The 13,116-nt window shown below is 72.2% G+C and overlaps 1 protein-coding gene and 1 long non-coding RNA gene across 2 annotated transcripts; both read right to left on the bottom strand.

Annotated features, from left to right (window-relative positions):
* Positions 1–855: 855 nt before the first annotated feature.
* On the bottom strand, positions 856–10,814 carry LOC104145791 (voltage-gated potassium channel KCNC1-like). Its single transcript, XM_068929265.1, is given in 5 exon segments — positions 856–1,866; positions 4,454–4,603; positions 4,606–4,620; positions 5,961–6,939; positions 10,205–10,814. Coding segments are annotated over 5 exon segments (1,821 nt in total). The 5' UTR covers positions 10,769–10,814; the 3' UTR covers positions 856–1,753.
* Positions 10,815–12,166: 1,352 nt separating this feature from the next.
* On the bottom strand, positions 12,167–13,102 carry LOC138065029 (uncharacterized). Its single transcript, XR_011138209.1, has 2 exons — positions 12,357–13,102; positions 12,167–12,312 (listed from the first exon to the last, which is right to left on the bottom strand). It is a non-coding gene; the product is annotated as an uncharacterized lncRNA (long non-coding RNA).
* Between the last annotated feature and the right edge of the window lie 14 nt (positions 13,103–13,116).

Raw genomic sequence — 13,116 nt, 5'->3', positions numbered from 1 at the left:
CAGCCTGGCCTCGCAGTGGGGCTGGGGCCTAGTCCCGTTGCCGTGGGAACGCAGCCTGGCCTCGCAGTGGGGCTGGGGCCTAGTCCCGTTGCCGTGGGAACTCAGCCTGGCCTTGCAGTGGGGTCGGGGCCTGGCCTGGTTGCCGTGGGAACGCAGCCTGGCCTCGCAGTGGGGCTGGGGCCTGGCCTGGTTGCCGTGGGAACGCAGCCTGGCCTCGCAGTGGGGTCGGGCCTGGCCTGGTTGCCGTGGGAACGCAGCCTGGCCTCGCAGTGGGGTCGGGGCCTGGCCTGGTTGCCGTGGGAACGCAGCCTGGCCTCGCAGTGGGGCTGGGGCCTAGTCCCGTTGCCGTGGAAAACGCAGCCTCACCTCGCAGTAGGGCCAGGCCCTGGGCTCGGGCCCGGTCCGGTTGCCATGGAGACGCAGCCTGGCCTCGCAGTGGGGCCTGGCCGAAGGGGGTCAGGCCTAGTCCCGTCGCCGTGGAAACGCAGCCTGGCGTCGCCATGGTGGGGGGGGGGAGGCACCCCCGGCGCCGGGGCCACAGCGCAGCGGGGGGGGGGGACGGGGACGCAGCCACCCAGGTCCCCACGGCTCCGGTTATTGCTAGCGATGGGGGAGCCCGGGGGGGACACGGGGGGACGTGGGGGGACATGGAGGGACATGGGCATGGAGGGATATGGGGGGACATGGGGGGACATGGAGGGACATGGGGGGACATGGAGGGACATGGGGGACATGGGGGACATGGGGGACGGGGGGGACATGGGGGGACATGGAGGGACATGGAAGGACATGGAAGGACATGGGGGGGTCATGGGGGGACATGGGGGGCCGGGGGGGACATGGGGGACAGAGGGGACACAGGGACACGTGGAGGTGACACAGAGGTGACACGGGGGGGGACACACGGGTGGGGGTGGGGCCGGGGGCTCCCCGAATCCTGAGTGTCATCACGGGGGGGAGGGGCCCCTCCCCCGCCCAGAGGGACCCAGGCGTCCGGCTCCCACCCGGGGGGGGAGGGGAGGGAGCCCCGAAAGTGCAGTGCAGCCGGGGGGGGAGGGGGGAGACGGGGGGGGTCAACCCCGATTTTTGGGGGAGGAACCCCAAATCCAGCCATTTTGGGGGGGTGCCTCCATTTTGGGGCAGAATCCCCTATTTCAGCCACTTTGGGGTCCCCCCGAACCCCCATTTCATGGAGGGGGGGCGATTCCCCGCTCTCCCCTCCCCCATTTTGGGGGACGGCCCCGTTTCGGGGCAAATTCAGTCCTTTTTTGGCCCCATCTCTCCCCCTCCCCCGTTTCGGGGGGGAAACCCCGATTCCAGTCATTTTTTTGGGGGGGGAACCCCCTCCCCCAATAAACCCTGTTTTGGGGGGGAATCCCCAATTCCAGTCACTTTGGGGGGGGCTCAGCCCCGTTTTGGGGGGGAAACCCCAATTCCAGTCACTTTGGGGGGGGGCTCAGCCCCGTTTTGGGGGGGAATCCCCAATTCCAGTCAGTTGGGGGGAAACCCCCCTCATTTTGGGGTAGGATCCCCCTTTCCCATCATTTTAGGGGGAAAGTGGCCCGTTTCAGTCACTTTGAGGGGGGGGCGCCCCCCATTTTGGGGCGGAATCTCCTTTTCCGGGCGTTTTGGGCCCCCCTCACCTGGGGGGGGGAGGCGGCGTTTTTCGAGGCGCTCTTTTTTGCCCTTTTCCGCCGGTTTTCGCCCCGGAAGCGGCGCCGGCGCGGGGGGGGTGGGCCGGACCCCCCCCTCCTCAGAGGATGGCGGGCAGGGCCGAGCGGGGGGTGCCGGGGGGGCCCAGGTGTCCGGGGGGGGCCCCCCCCCGCGGCCCCGTCAGGCTGTTGAGGCTCCGCGACTTCTCGTAGCCTGGGGGGGGGGGGAAGCGGGGGGGGGTCAGGACCCCTCGGCACCCCCCGACCCCCCCCCGAGCACCCATGGGTGCCCCTGGCCCACCCCCGCCCGGCACCCCAACCTCCCCCCCTCCCACAGCTAATGGGGTTGGGAGAGTGGGAAGGAGGGGCCCAGGCGTCCGGGGAGGGTGAGGAGGGGCCCAGGAGTCCGGGGAGGTGAGGAGGGGTCCAGGCGTCCGGGGAGGGTGAGGAGGGGCCCAGGAGTCCGGGGAGGGTGAGGAGGGGCCCAGGCGTCCGGGGAGGGTGAGGAGGGGCCCAGGCGTCCGGGGAGGTCAAGGAGGGGCCCAGGAGTCCGGGGGAGGCCAAGGAGGGCCCAGGAGTGCGGGGAGGTGAGGAGGGGCCCAGGCGTCCGGGGAAGGTGAGGAGGGGCCCAGGCGTCCGGGGAAGATCAAGGAGGGGCCCAGGAGTCCAGGGAAGGTGGGGGGGGGCCCAGGCGTCCGGGGGAGGCCAAGGAGGGGCCCAGGAGTCCAGGGAAGATCAAGGAGGGGCCCAGGAGTCCAGGGAAGGTGGGGGGGGGCCCAGGCGTCCGGGGAGGTGAGGAGGGGCCCAGGAGTCCGGGGAAGATCAAGGAGGGGCCCAGGAGTCCGGGGAGGTGGGGGGGGGCCCAGGCGTCCGGGGGAGGCCAAGGAGGGGCCCAGGAGTCCGGGAGGTCAAGGAGGGGCCCAGGAGTCCGGGGAGGTGAGGGGTGGGCCCAGGCGTCCGGAGACAGGTCAGGGTGGGGGCGGGGCCGGGGGGCGGGGCCGGGGCGCCCCCCTCCCCCGCTGACCTGGGGCCGCGGCCGCGTCTCAGGCCGGGACGAGAGCTGGGGAGGGAAGCGGAGAGGTCACCGCGCGCGGGCGTGATGTCATCGCCGCGCATGGGCGTGACGTCATCACCACGCGCAGGCGTGATGTCACCACTGCGCGCGGGCGCGATGTCATCGCCACGCACGGGTGTGACGTCATCACCACGCGCAGGCGTGACGTCACCACTGCGCGCGGGCGCGATGTCATCGCCGCGCACGGGTGTGACGTCACCGCCGTGCGCGGGTGTGACGTCACCGCCGTGCGCGGGTGTGACGTCATCGCCACACACGGGCGCGACAGCATCACTGCGCGCGGCCACACCAGCGCCGTGCGCAGCTGTGATGTCATCACCGCGTGCGGGCGCGGCATTGTCGAGCGCAGCTGTGACATCGTTGCCGTGCGCAGCTGTGACATCACCACCATGCACGGGCGTGACATCATCACCTTGCACAGGCGGGACCTCACCACCGCACATGGGTGTGACATCATCACCTCACACGAACATGACGTCACCGCCGCGCGTGCGTGTGACATCATCGCCGCACGTGGGCGTGACGTCATCGCCTCGCGTGGGCGTGACATCATCGCCTCCCAGGGGCGTGACATCACCACCACACTTGGGGCAATGACCTCATCGCCCCGCGCGAGGGTGACGTCACCGCTTCGCAAGGGCGTGACCTCACCATCTCGCGCAGGCATGACATCACCGCCTCGCACGGGGCAACGATCTCATCGCCTTGCCCGGGTGTGACATCATTGTCTCACGCGGGCGTGACATCACCGCCGCGTCCGGGTGTGACCTCATCACCTCGCATGGGCGTGGCCTTGCCTCGCACGGGGCAATGACATCATCGCCTCGCCCGGGGATGATGTCACCTCGCACAGACGTGCACAGATGACATCACCGCCTTGCCCAGGGTGACGTCACCGCCTCCCGGGGGGGAATGATGTCACCTGCCACGGGGTGATGTCATTGCTTTGCAGGAGGATGACATCATCACCTCACCCAGAGGGATGATGTCATCTCCTACCCAGGTGATGTCATTGCTTCGCACAGGGATGACATCACCTCACCCGGGGATGACATCATCGCCTCGCCCGGGGTCTGACGTGGGGGGTGGGGGGGTGTTGGGGACGCGGGGGGGGGTCAGGGTGCTGGGGGGGGGTTGGGGCACCCAAAGGAGTCAGGGGGGGTCACGGGACACCGGGGGGGGGTTGGGCACTGGGGGGTGGCACCCACCCTTGGGGGGGGTGGGACATTTCACCTTGGGGGGGTGGGGGGAGCACCCATGGGTGCAAGGGGGGTTATGGGGCACCCTGGGAGCGTGGGGAGCACCCCTGGGCATGAGGGGGGGCACCCACCTTCGGGGGGGGTTATGGGGCACCTGGGGGGGGAACACTCACCTTGGGGGGGTATGGAGGGATGAGGAGCACCCATGGGTGCTGGGGGAGTCATGGGGCCCCCTGGGGGGAGTGAGGAGCACCTATGGGTGCTGGGGGGCACCCCCCATGGGGGGTTGGGGAGCACCCACGGGTGCTGGGGGGGGTCACACACTCTTGGGGGGGTTATAGGGCACCCCGGGGGGGGGTGAGAAGCACCCATGGGTGCAGGGGGGTCACCCACCTTTGGGAGGGTTATGGGGCACCCGGGGGGGGAGCACCCATGGGTGCTGGTGGGGTCACCCACCTACGGGGGGGTTATGGGGCACCCGGGGGAGGGGTGGGGAGCACCAAGGGTGCGGGGGGGGGGGCACCCACCTTTGCGGGGGGCGGCGGGGGCGTAGTCGGGGCCCAGCAGGAAGCAGGCGCGGTCGCGGGCCCGGGCCGGGGGGCCGGCGGGCGCCTCGGGGGGCGACGCCTGGTCGACGGCCGGGCAGTCCTCCAGCGCCAGCGCCGCCCCCCCGCCGCCCCGTTGGGCCGCGCCTCTGCCGCGGCGCGCCGTCAGCACCCGCCGGGGGGGCCCAGGCGTCCGGGCACCCCCCCTCGGGGACCTCCCGGGGCCCAGGCGTCCGGGCCCCCCCCCCCCCGGGGACCTCCCGGGGGCCCAGGCGTCCGGGGAACCTCCCCTCGGGGACCTCGGCGTCCGGGGAACCACCCTTGAGGTCCCACCACGGGCCCAGGCGTCTGGGGACCACCCCTTGAGGACCCAGGTGTCCCAGCACCCTCCCCTTGGGGTCCCACCACGGGCCCGGGCATCTGGAGATCATCCCTTGGGGTCCCACCACGGGCCCAGGTACCCGGGGACCACCCCTCGAGGACCCAGGTGTCCCAGCACCCTCCCCTTGAGGTCCCACCATGGGCCCAGGCATCTGGAGATCATCCCTTGAGGTCCCACCACGGGCCCAGGCATCCGGGGACCACCCCTCGAGGACCCAGGTGTCCCAGCACCCTCCCCTTGAGGTCCCACCACGGGCCCGGGCATCTGGAGATCATCCCTTGGGGTCCCACCACGGGCCCAGGCGTCCGGGGACCACCCCTCGAGGACCCAGGTGTCCCAGCACCCTCCCCTTGAGGTCCCACCACGGGCCCGGGCATCTGGAGATCATCCCTTGGGGTCCCACCACGGGCCCAGGCGTCCGGGGACCACCCCTCGAGGACCCAGGTGTCCCAGCACCCTCCCCTTGAGGTCCCACCACGGGCCCGGGCATCTGGAGATCATCCCTTGGGGTCCCACCACGGGCCCAGGCATCCGGGGACCACCCCTCGAGGACCCAGGTGTCCCAGCACCCTCCCCTTGAGGTCCCACCACGGGCCCGGGCATCTGGAGATCATCCCTTGGGGTCCCACCACGGGCCCAGGCATCCGGGGACCACCCCTCGAGGACCCAGGTGTCCCAGCACCCTCCCCTTGGGGTCCCACCACGGGTCCAGGCATCCGGGGACCACCCCTTGAGGATCCCTCGAGGACCCAGGTGTCCCAGTACCCCCCCTTTGAGGTCCCACCACAGGCCCAGGCATCCAGGCACCCTCCCCTTGAGGTCCCACCACGGGCCCGGGCATCTGGAGATCATCCCTTGGGGTCCCACCACAGGCCCAGGTACCCGGGGACCACCCCTCGAGGACCCAGGTGTCCCAGCACCCTCCCCTTGAGGTCCCACCACGGGCCCGGGCATCTGGAGATCATCCCTTGGGGTCCCACCACGGGCCCAGGTACCCGGGGACCACCCCTCGAGCCCCCAGGCGTCCCAGCACCCTCCCCTTGAGGTCCCACCACGGGCCCGGGCATCCGCCCGCCCTCCCCCTAGCCCCACCCCACCCCTCCTCACCGGCCCGGTTGATGTCCACCACCTCCTCCTGAGCCAGAGGACAGGCGTCGCGGGCCGGGGCGGCGGGGGGGCCGCGCCGGGGGGCCGGGGGGCCGGGGTCGCCCAGGCCGCCGACGGGCGAGCCGGGCGGCGGGCCGTAACCGGGCGAGCCGGGCTGGGGCGCCCGCGGGATGTGTTTGTTCTTCTTCTTGGGTAACTTCTGCTTGGCCATGGCCAACGAGTAGTACATGCCGAAGTTGTTGACGATGACGGGCACGGGCATGGCGATGGTGAGGACGCCGGCCAGGGCGCACAGGGCGCCCACCAACATGCCCGACCACGTCATGGGGTACATGTCGCCGTAACCCAGCGTGGTCATGGTCACCACGGCCCACCAGAAGCCGATGGGGATGTTCTTGAAGTAGGTGTGCTTGCTGCCCGTGATGTCGTCGGGGTCGGCGCCGATGCGCTCGGCGTAGTAGATCATGGTGGCGAAGATGAGCACGCCCAGGGCGAGGAAGATGATGAGCAGCAGGAACTCGTTGGTGCTGGCCCGCAGCGTGTGGCCCAGCACCCGCAGCCCCACGAAGTGCCGCGTCAGCTTGAAGATGCGCAGGATGCGCACGAAGCGCACCACGCGCAGGAAGCCCAGCACGTCCTTGGCCGCCTTGGACGACAGGCCGCTCAAGCCCACCTCCAGGTAGAAGGGCAAGATGGCCACGAAGTCGATGATGTTCAAGCTGCTCTTGACGAACTCCAGCTTGTCCGGGCAGAAGCTGACGCGCATGAGGAACTCGAAGGTGAACCACACCACGCACGTGCCCTCCACGTAGGTCAGGAACGGCTCCGTCTCCACCTCCACGTCCACGTGCGTGCCCGTCCCGTTGGCCAGCGCCACCGTCTCCGTCTTGTTGATGACCCGGTTGAAGGCCTCGTGCGTCTCCAGGCAGAAGGTGGTGATGGAGATGAGGATGAAGAAGAGCGAGGCGAAGGCCACGTACTGCCGGGTGCGCGGGGCGGGGAGAGAGACGGTGAAGGCGTTAGAGCGGGGTGAGGGGGCCCAGGCGTCCGGGCGTCACAAAGCTCTGAGACGTCGAGGGGGCCCAGGCAGCCGGGTGTCCCGAGGGGACCCAGGCGTCCGGGCGCCCCGAGGCTCCGAGACATCGAGGGGGCCCAGGCGTCCGGGCACCCCAAGGCTCTGAGACACCACGGGGCCCAGGCGTCCGGGTGCCCCGAGGCTCCGAGACGTCGAGGGGACCCAGGCGTCCAGGTGCCCCGAGGCTCCGAGACACCACAGGGCCCAGGCGTCCGGGCGCCCTGAGGGAACCCAGGCGTCCGGGCGCCCCGAGGCTCTGGGACACCGAGGGGCCCAGGCGTCCGGGCGCCCCGAGGCTCCGGGACACCGAGGGGCCCAGGCGTCCGGGCGCCCCGAGGCTCCGGGACACCGAGGGGCCCAGGCGTCCGGGCGCCCCGAGGCTCCGGGACACCGAGGGGCCCAGGCGTCCGGGCGCCCCGAGGCTCCGGGACACCGAGGGGCCCAGGCGTCCGGGCGCCCCGAGGCTCCGGGACACCGAGGGGCCCAGGCGTCCGGGCGCCCCGAGGCTCTGAGGGGACCCAGGCGTCCGGGCGCCCCACACCCGCTGCTCTGACCTACATAGCTTCAAAGAAGGGACCCAGGCGTCCGGGCGTCCCCAAACCCCAAAATGGGCCCAGGTGTCCGGGAGGGGACCCAGGCGTCCGGGCGCCCCGAGGCTCTGGGACACCGAGGGGCCCAGGCGTCCGGGTGCTCTGAGACACCGAGGGGCCCAGGCGTCCGGCTGCCCCGAGGGGACCCAGGCATCCGGGCGCCCCCAAACCCCCAAAACGGGCCCAGGCGTCCGGCCGGGGGGGGGGGGAGGGGGCACCAGGCTTGGAGGGCCGGATACTCCGGGACGCCTGGGTCCCCTCCCGGACACCTGGGTCCCCTCCTTGCCATGGGGGGGGGAGGGGGGAGCCCTGCAATGCAGCGGGGGGGGGGATGCGGGGGGGGGTGCAGTGGGGGGGTGCAGTGCAAGGGTGTGCTCTGCAATGCAGTGCAGTGCGAGGGGCAGTGGGGGTCACCATGCAGTGTGGGGGGAGGGGCGCAGTTCACTGCAGTGGGGGGCAGTAGGGATCACCATGCAGTGCGGGGGGGGGCAGTGCACTGCAGTGGGGGGGGCAGTAGGGGTCACCATGCAGTGCGGGGGGGCACAGTGCAGTGGGGGGGCAGTGGGGGTCACCATGCAGTGCGGGGGGGGGGCAGTGCACTGCAGTGGGGGGGGCAGTGGGGGTCACCATGCAGTGCGGGGGGGGGGAGTGCACTGCAGTGGGGGGGCAGTAGGGGTCACCATGCAGTGCGGGGGGGGGGGCGCAGTGCACTGCAGTGGGGGGGCAGTAGGGGTCACCATGCAGTGCGGGGGGGGGTGCCATGCGGTGCAGGGGGGCACACAGTGCAGTGCAGTGAGGGGGGGCACAGTGCAGTGGGGGGGGCAGTGCAGTGCAGTGGGGGGGGGGGACGCACCGCAGTGCGGCCCCGCGCGGCTGCAGCAGCATCGGGGCCGGCGCCCGGTGGCTCTGCCAGCCCAGGGGACACCGGGGGGGGGGACACCGGGGGGGGGGACACACGTGACCCCAGGGCACCCCCCACCTCCCCCGGGTCTCCCCCCCCGGCGTCCTTGTCCCCCCCCCCGCGGTGTCCCCATTCCCCCCTCCCCCCGTGTCCCCGTTTCCCCCGTGTCCCCGTTTCCCCCCCCGTGTCCCCATTTCCCCCCCCCACCATGTCCTCATTCCCCCCCCAGCTCCTCTCTCAGCCCTCCCCGGTGCCCCCCTCGCTCCCTGCTCCCCCCCAGCCCCCCCAATCCCCCCCAGCTGCCCCCCAGCCCCCAATCCCCTACAGATTCCCCCCAATTTCCCCCCCAAGTGCCCTCGCAGCCCCCTCCCAGCCCCCCAAATCCTCCCCAGATCCCCTAATCTCCCCCAAATCCCCTCCCAACCCCCCCAAATCTCCTCCCAGACCCCCTAATCCTCCCCAAATCCTCCCCAAACCCCCTCCCAGATCCCCTAATCTCCCCCAAATCCCCTCCCAACCCCCCCAAACCCCCTCCCAGATCCCCTAATCTCCCCCAAATCCCCTCCTAACCCCCTCAAATCCCCTCCCAGAACCCCTCCCAGACCCCCCAAATCCCCTCCCAGAACCCCTCCCAGACCCCCCAAATCCCCTCCCAGAACCTCTCCCAGACCGCCTAGTCCCCCCAAATCCTCCCCAAATCCCCTCCCAGACCCCCCAATCCTCCCCAAATCCTCCCTAAACCCCCTCAAATCCTCCCCAAATCCCCTCCCAGGTCCCCCTAATCCCCCCCAAACCTCCCCAAATCCCCTCTACAGACCCCCCTAATCCCCCCAAATCCCGTCTCAGATCCCCTAATCCCCCCCAAATCCCCCTCAAACCCCCTCCCACCCCCCAATCCCCCCAACCCCCCCCAAACCTCCTCCTAGCTCCCTCAACCCCCTCCCACCCCCCCAAATCCCCCCAAATCTCTTCCTAGCCCCCTCAAACCCCCTCCCACCTCCCCAAACCCCCTCCCAGATCCCCTAATCCCCCCAAATCCCCCTCAAACCTCCTCCTAGCCCCCTCAAACCCCCTCCCAGATCCCCTAGTCCCCCCCAAATCCTCCCCAAATCCCCCCAAACCTCCTCCTAGCTCCCTCAAACCCCCTCCCACCCCCTAATCCCCCTCAAACCCCCTCCCACCCCCCTAATCCCCCCCAAATCCCCCCAAACCTCCTCCTAGCCCCCTCAAACCCCCTCCCACCCCCCAAATCCCCCCAAATCTCCTCCTAGCCCCCTCAAGCCCCCTCCCAGATCCCCCAAATCTCCTCCTAGCCCCCTCAAGCCCCCTCCCAGATCCCCCAAATCCCCCCAAATCTCCTCCTAGCCCCCCCAAACCCCCTCCCAGATCCCCCAACCCCCCCAAACCTCCTCCTAGCCCCCCCAAACCCCCTCCCAGATCCCCCAACCCCCCCAAACCTCCTCCTAGCCCCCTCAACCCCCCTCCCAGATCCCCCAACCCCCCCAAACCTCCTCCTAGCCCCCTCAACCCCTCTCCCACCCCCCCAAACCCCCTCCCAGGTTCCCTAATTCCCCCCAAACCCCCCAAATCCCCTCTCAGACTCCCTCCCCCCCCCAAATCCCCCCCCAACCCCCCCCCCAAACCTCCTCCTACCCCCCCACCCCCCCCGGCGGCTCACCCGCGCCATCTTGGACGAGTAGGGGTCCTCGAAGAGGGCCCAGACGCGCGGCTGCCAGCGCCGCCAGCGCCCCGCCGGCCTCGCCTCGTCGGGCCCGCGCCGCCGGCCGCCTCCTCCTCCTCCTCCTCCTCCTCCTCCCCCCGGCGGCGAGCCCGCCGCCGCCGGCCCCCCCGCAACGGCCGCCATCTCGGGCCCCTCGAAGCTGTCGAGCGCCTCCTCGGCGTCGCGGTGCTGGCGGTAGTTCATCCAGCAGCAGGCCTCCACGTCGGTCTCGTCGATGCCCCAGAAGGCCAGCTCCTCCTCGAAGAGCGGCCCGCACACGTCGGCCGGGCAGTGCAGCTTGCCCGTGCGGTAGTAGTTGAGCACGTAGGCGAAGACGGCCGGGTGCCGGTCGAAGAAGAACTCGCCGGCCGCCGCGTCGTAGTCGAAGCGCGCCGAGGCGCCGGGCTCGGCCAGCGCCGCCAGGCGGGTGCCGGGCAGCGTCCGCAGCGTGCCGCGGTACGTCTCGTGCCGCACGCCGCCCACGTTGATCACCACCTTGGCGCCCTCCGCCTGCCACCCCATGGCGACGGCCGCCCCGCCGGCGGCAGCATGTCGCGCCTGCCCCGCCGCTCCGCCGCCGCGGAGCCGTCTGCGCCTGCGCGCTCCGCGCCGCGCTCGGGACACGCCCCCTCGGGGATGGGACACGCCCCCCTCGGGGATGGGACACGCCCCCTCGGGCAGGTGCCGCTGCCGCGGCGGAGCCGTCTGCGCCTGCGCGCTCGGGACACGCCCCCTCGGGGATGGGGCACGCCCCCCTCTGGGATGGGACACGCCCCCGCGGGGATGGGACACGCCCCCCTCGGGCAGGTGCCGCTGCCGCGGCGGAGCCGTCTGCGCCTGCGCGCTCCGCGCCGCGCTCGGGACACGCCCCCCGCGGGGAGGGGACACGCCCCCCGCGGGGAGGGGACACGCCCCCCTCGGGCAGGTGCCGCTGCCGCGGCGGAGCCGTCTGCGCCTGCGCGCTCGGGACACGCCCCCCTCGGGGATGGGACACGCCCCCTCTGGGATGGGACACGCCCCCTCGGGATGGGACACGCCCCCCTCGGGCAGGTGCCGCTGCCGCGGCGGAGCCGTCTGCGCCTGCGCGCTCGGGGCACGCCCCCCCCTGGGATGGGGCACGCCCCCCTCGGGGATGGGACACGCCCCCTCGGGATGGGACACGCCCCCTCGGGCAGGTGCCCGCGCCCCGCCGCCGCGGCGGAGCCGTCTGCGCCTGCGCGCTCCGCGCCTGCCGCCCGCCGCACTCAGGACACGCCCCCCCTCTGGCAGGTGCCGCTGCCGCGGCGGAGCCGTCTGCGCCTGCGCACTCGGGACACGCCCCCCGCGGGGATGGGACACGCCCCCTCGGGGATGGGGCACGCCCCCCTCTGGCGGGTCCCCTGCCGCGGCGGAGCCGTCTGCGCCTGCGCGCTCGGGACACGCCCCCCGCGGGGATGGGACACGCCCCCTCTGGGATGGGACACGCCCCCTCGGGCAGCGGATCACGCCCCCTCTGGGATGGGACACGCCCCCTCCACGGCTAGGACACGCCCTCCTCTCGGGGACGAGGACACGCCCCCTCTGGGCCAGGAGGGACTCCGCCCCCCACCACGCCTCCCGGCTGAGAGACCACGCCCCCTGGTAGGGGGTAATGGGGGGAACTGCGGGGGCTAGGATGAACTGGGGGGACTGGGGGGAACTGGGGGGACAGGGAACTGGGGGGGACTGGGGGGACTGGGGGGACTGGGAGGGACTGGGAGGGACTGGGGGGGACGGGGGGCACTGGGAGGCACTGGGGGGACTGGGAGGCACTGGAGGCACTGGAAGGCACTGGGAGGCACTGGGAGGCACTGGGGGGACTGGGAGGCACTGGGAGGACTGGGGGGACTGGGCGCTGCCCTGCCGGGGGTCCGGGGCCCCAGGCGCAGCAGGAGCAGCGACCCCGAAGCAGCGACTTTATTGGAGAGCGGCCGTGGGCCCAGGCGTCCGGGAGGGGCCCAGCCGTCCGGGCCCCCCCCCCCGCCAAAAACAGGGAGGGGGAGAGAGGGGGAGAGAGGGGCTGCCCCACGGCTGCCCTGGTGCCGAGCCTGGAGCTGCCGTGGGACAGAGCCGTGGGGCCGTGGGGCAGAGCCTGGAGCTGCCGTGGGGCAGAGCCGTGGGGCAGAGCCTGGAGCTGCCGTGGGGCCGAGCCGTGGGGCAGAGCCTGGAGCTGTGGGGCAGAGCCCGGTTGAGCCTCCGTGGGGCCGAGCCGTGGAGTGAAGCCGTGGGGCTGCCCCATGGCTGCCCTGGTGCTGTGGGGCTGAGCCTGGAGCTGCTGTGGGGCAGAGCCGTGGGGCTGAGCTGTGGGGCTGAGCCGTGGGGCTGCCCCATGGCTGCCGTAGGGCTGTGGGGCCGAGCTGGTTGAGCCGCCGTGGGGCCGAGCCGTGGGGCAGAACCAGGCAGCGGAAGCCGTGGGGCCGCCCCACGGCCAGCCAGATGCCACAGGGCCGAGCCCGGAGCTGCCGTGGGGCCGAGCCGTGGGGCTGAGCTGTGGGGCTGAGCCGTGGGGCTGCCCCATGGCTGCCCCGGTGCCGTGGGGCCGAGCTGGTTGAGCCGCTGTGGGGCAGAGCCGTGGGGCAGAGCCGTGGGGCAGAGCCGTGGAGTGAAGCCGTGGGGCTGCCCCATGGCCGAGCCTGGTGCCGTGGGGCCGAGCTGGTTGAGCCGCCGTGGGGCTGAGCCTGGTTGAGCCGCCGTGGGGCCGAGCCGTGGGGCAGAACGAGGCAGCGGAAGCCGTGGGGCCGCCCCACGGCCGGCCGGCCGCCGCCGCCACGGCGGAGGCCGGGCTAGCGGGCGCCGGCGGGCTGAGCGCCGTGGGGCTCGCCGTGGGGCGGGGGGCCGTCGCCGTGGGGCCG

Source organism: Struthio camelus, unplaced genomic scaffold, assembly GCF_040807025.1.
Source record: "Struthio camelus isolate bStrCam1 unplaced genomic scaffold, bStrCam1.hap1 HAP1_SCAFFOLD_110, whole genome shotgun sequence".
Taxonomy (NCBI): Eukaryota; Metazoa; Chordata; class Aves; order Struthioniformes; family Struthionidae; genus Struthio; species Struthio camelus.
This window is presented reverse-complemented; position numbering and strand designations above follow the sequence as displayed.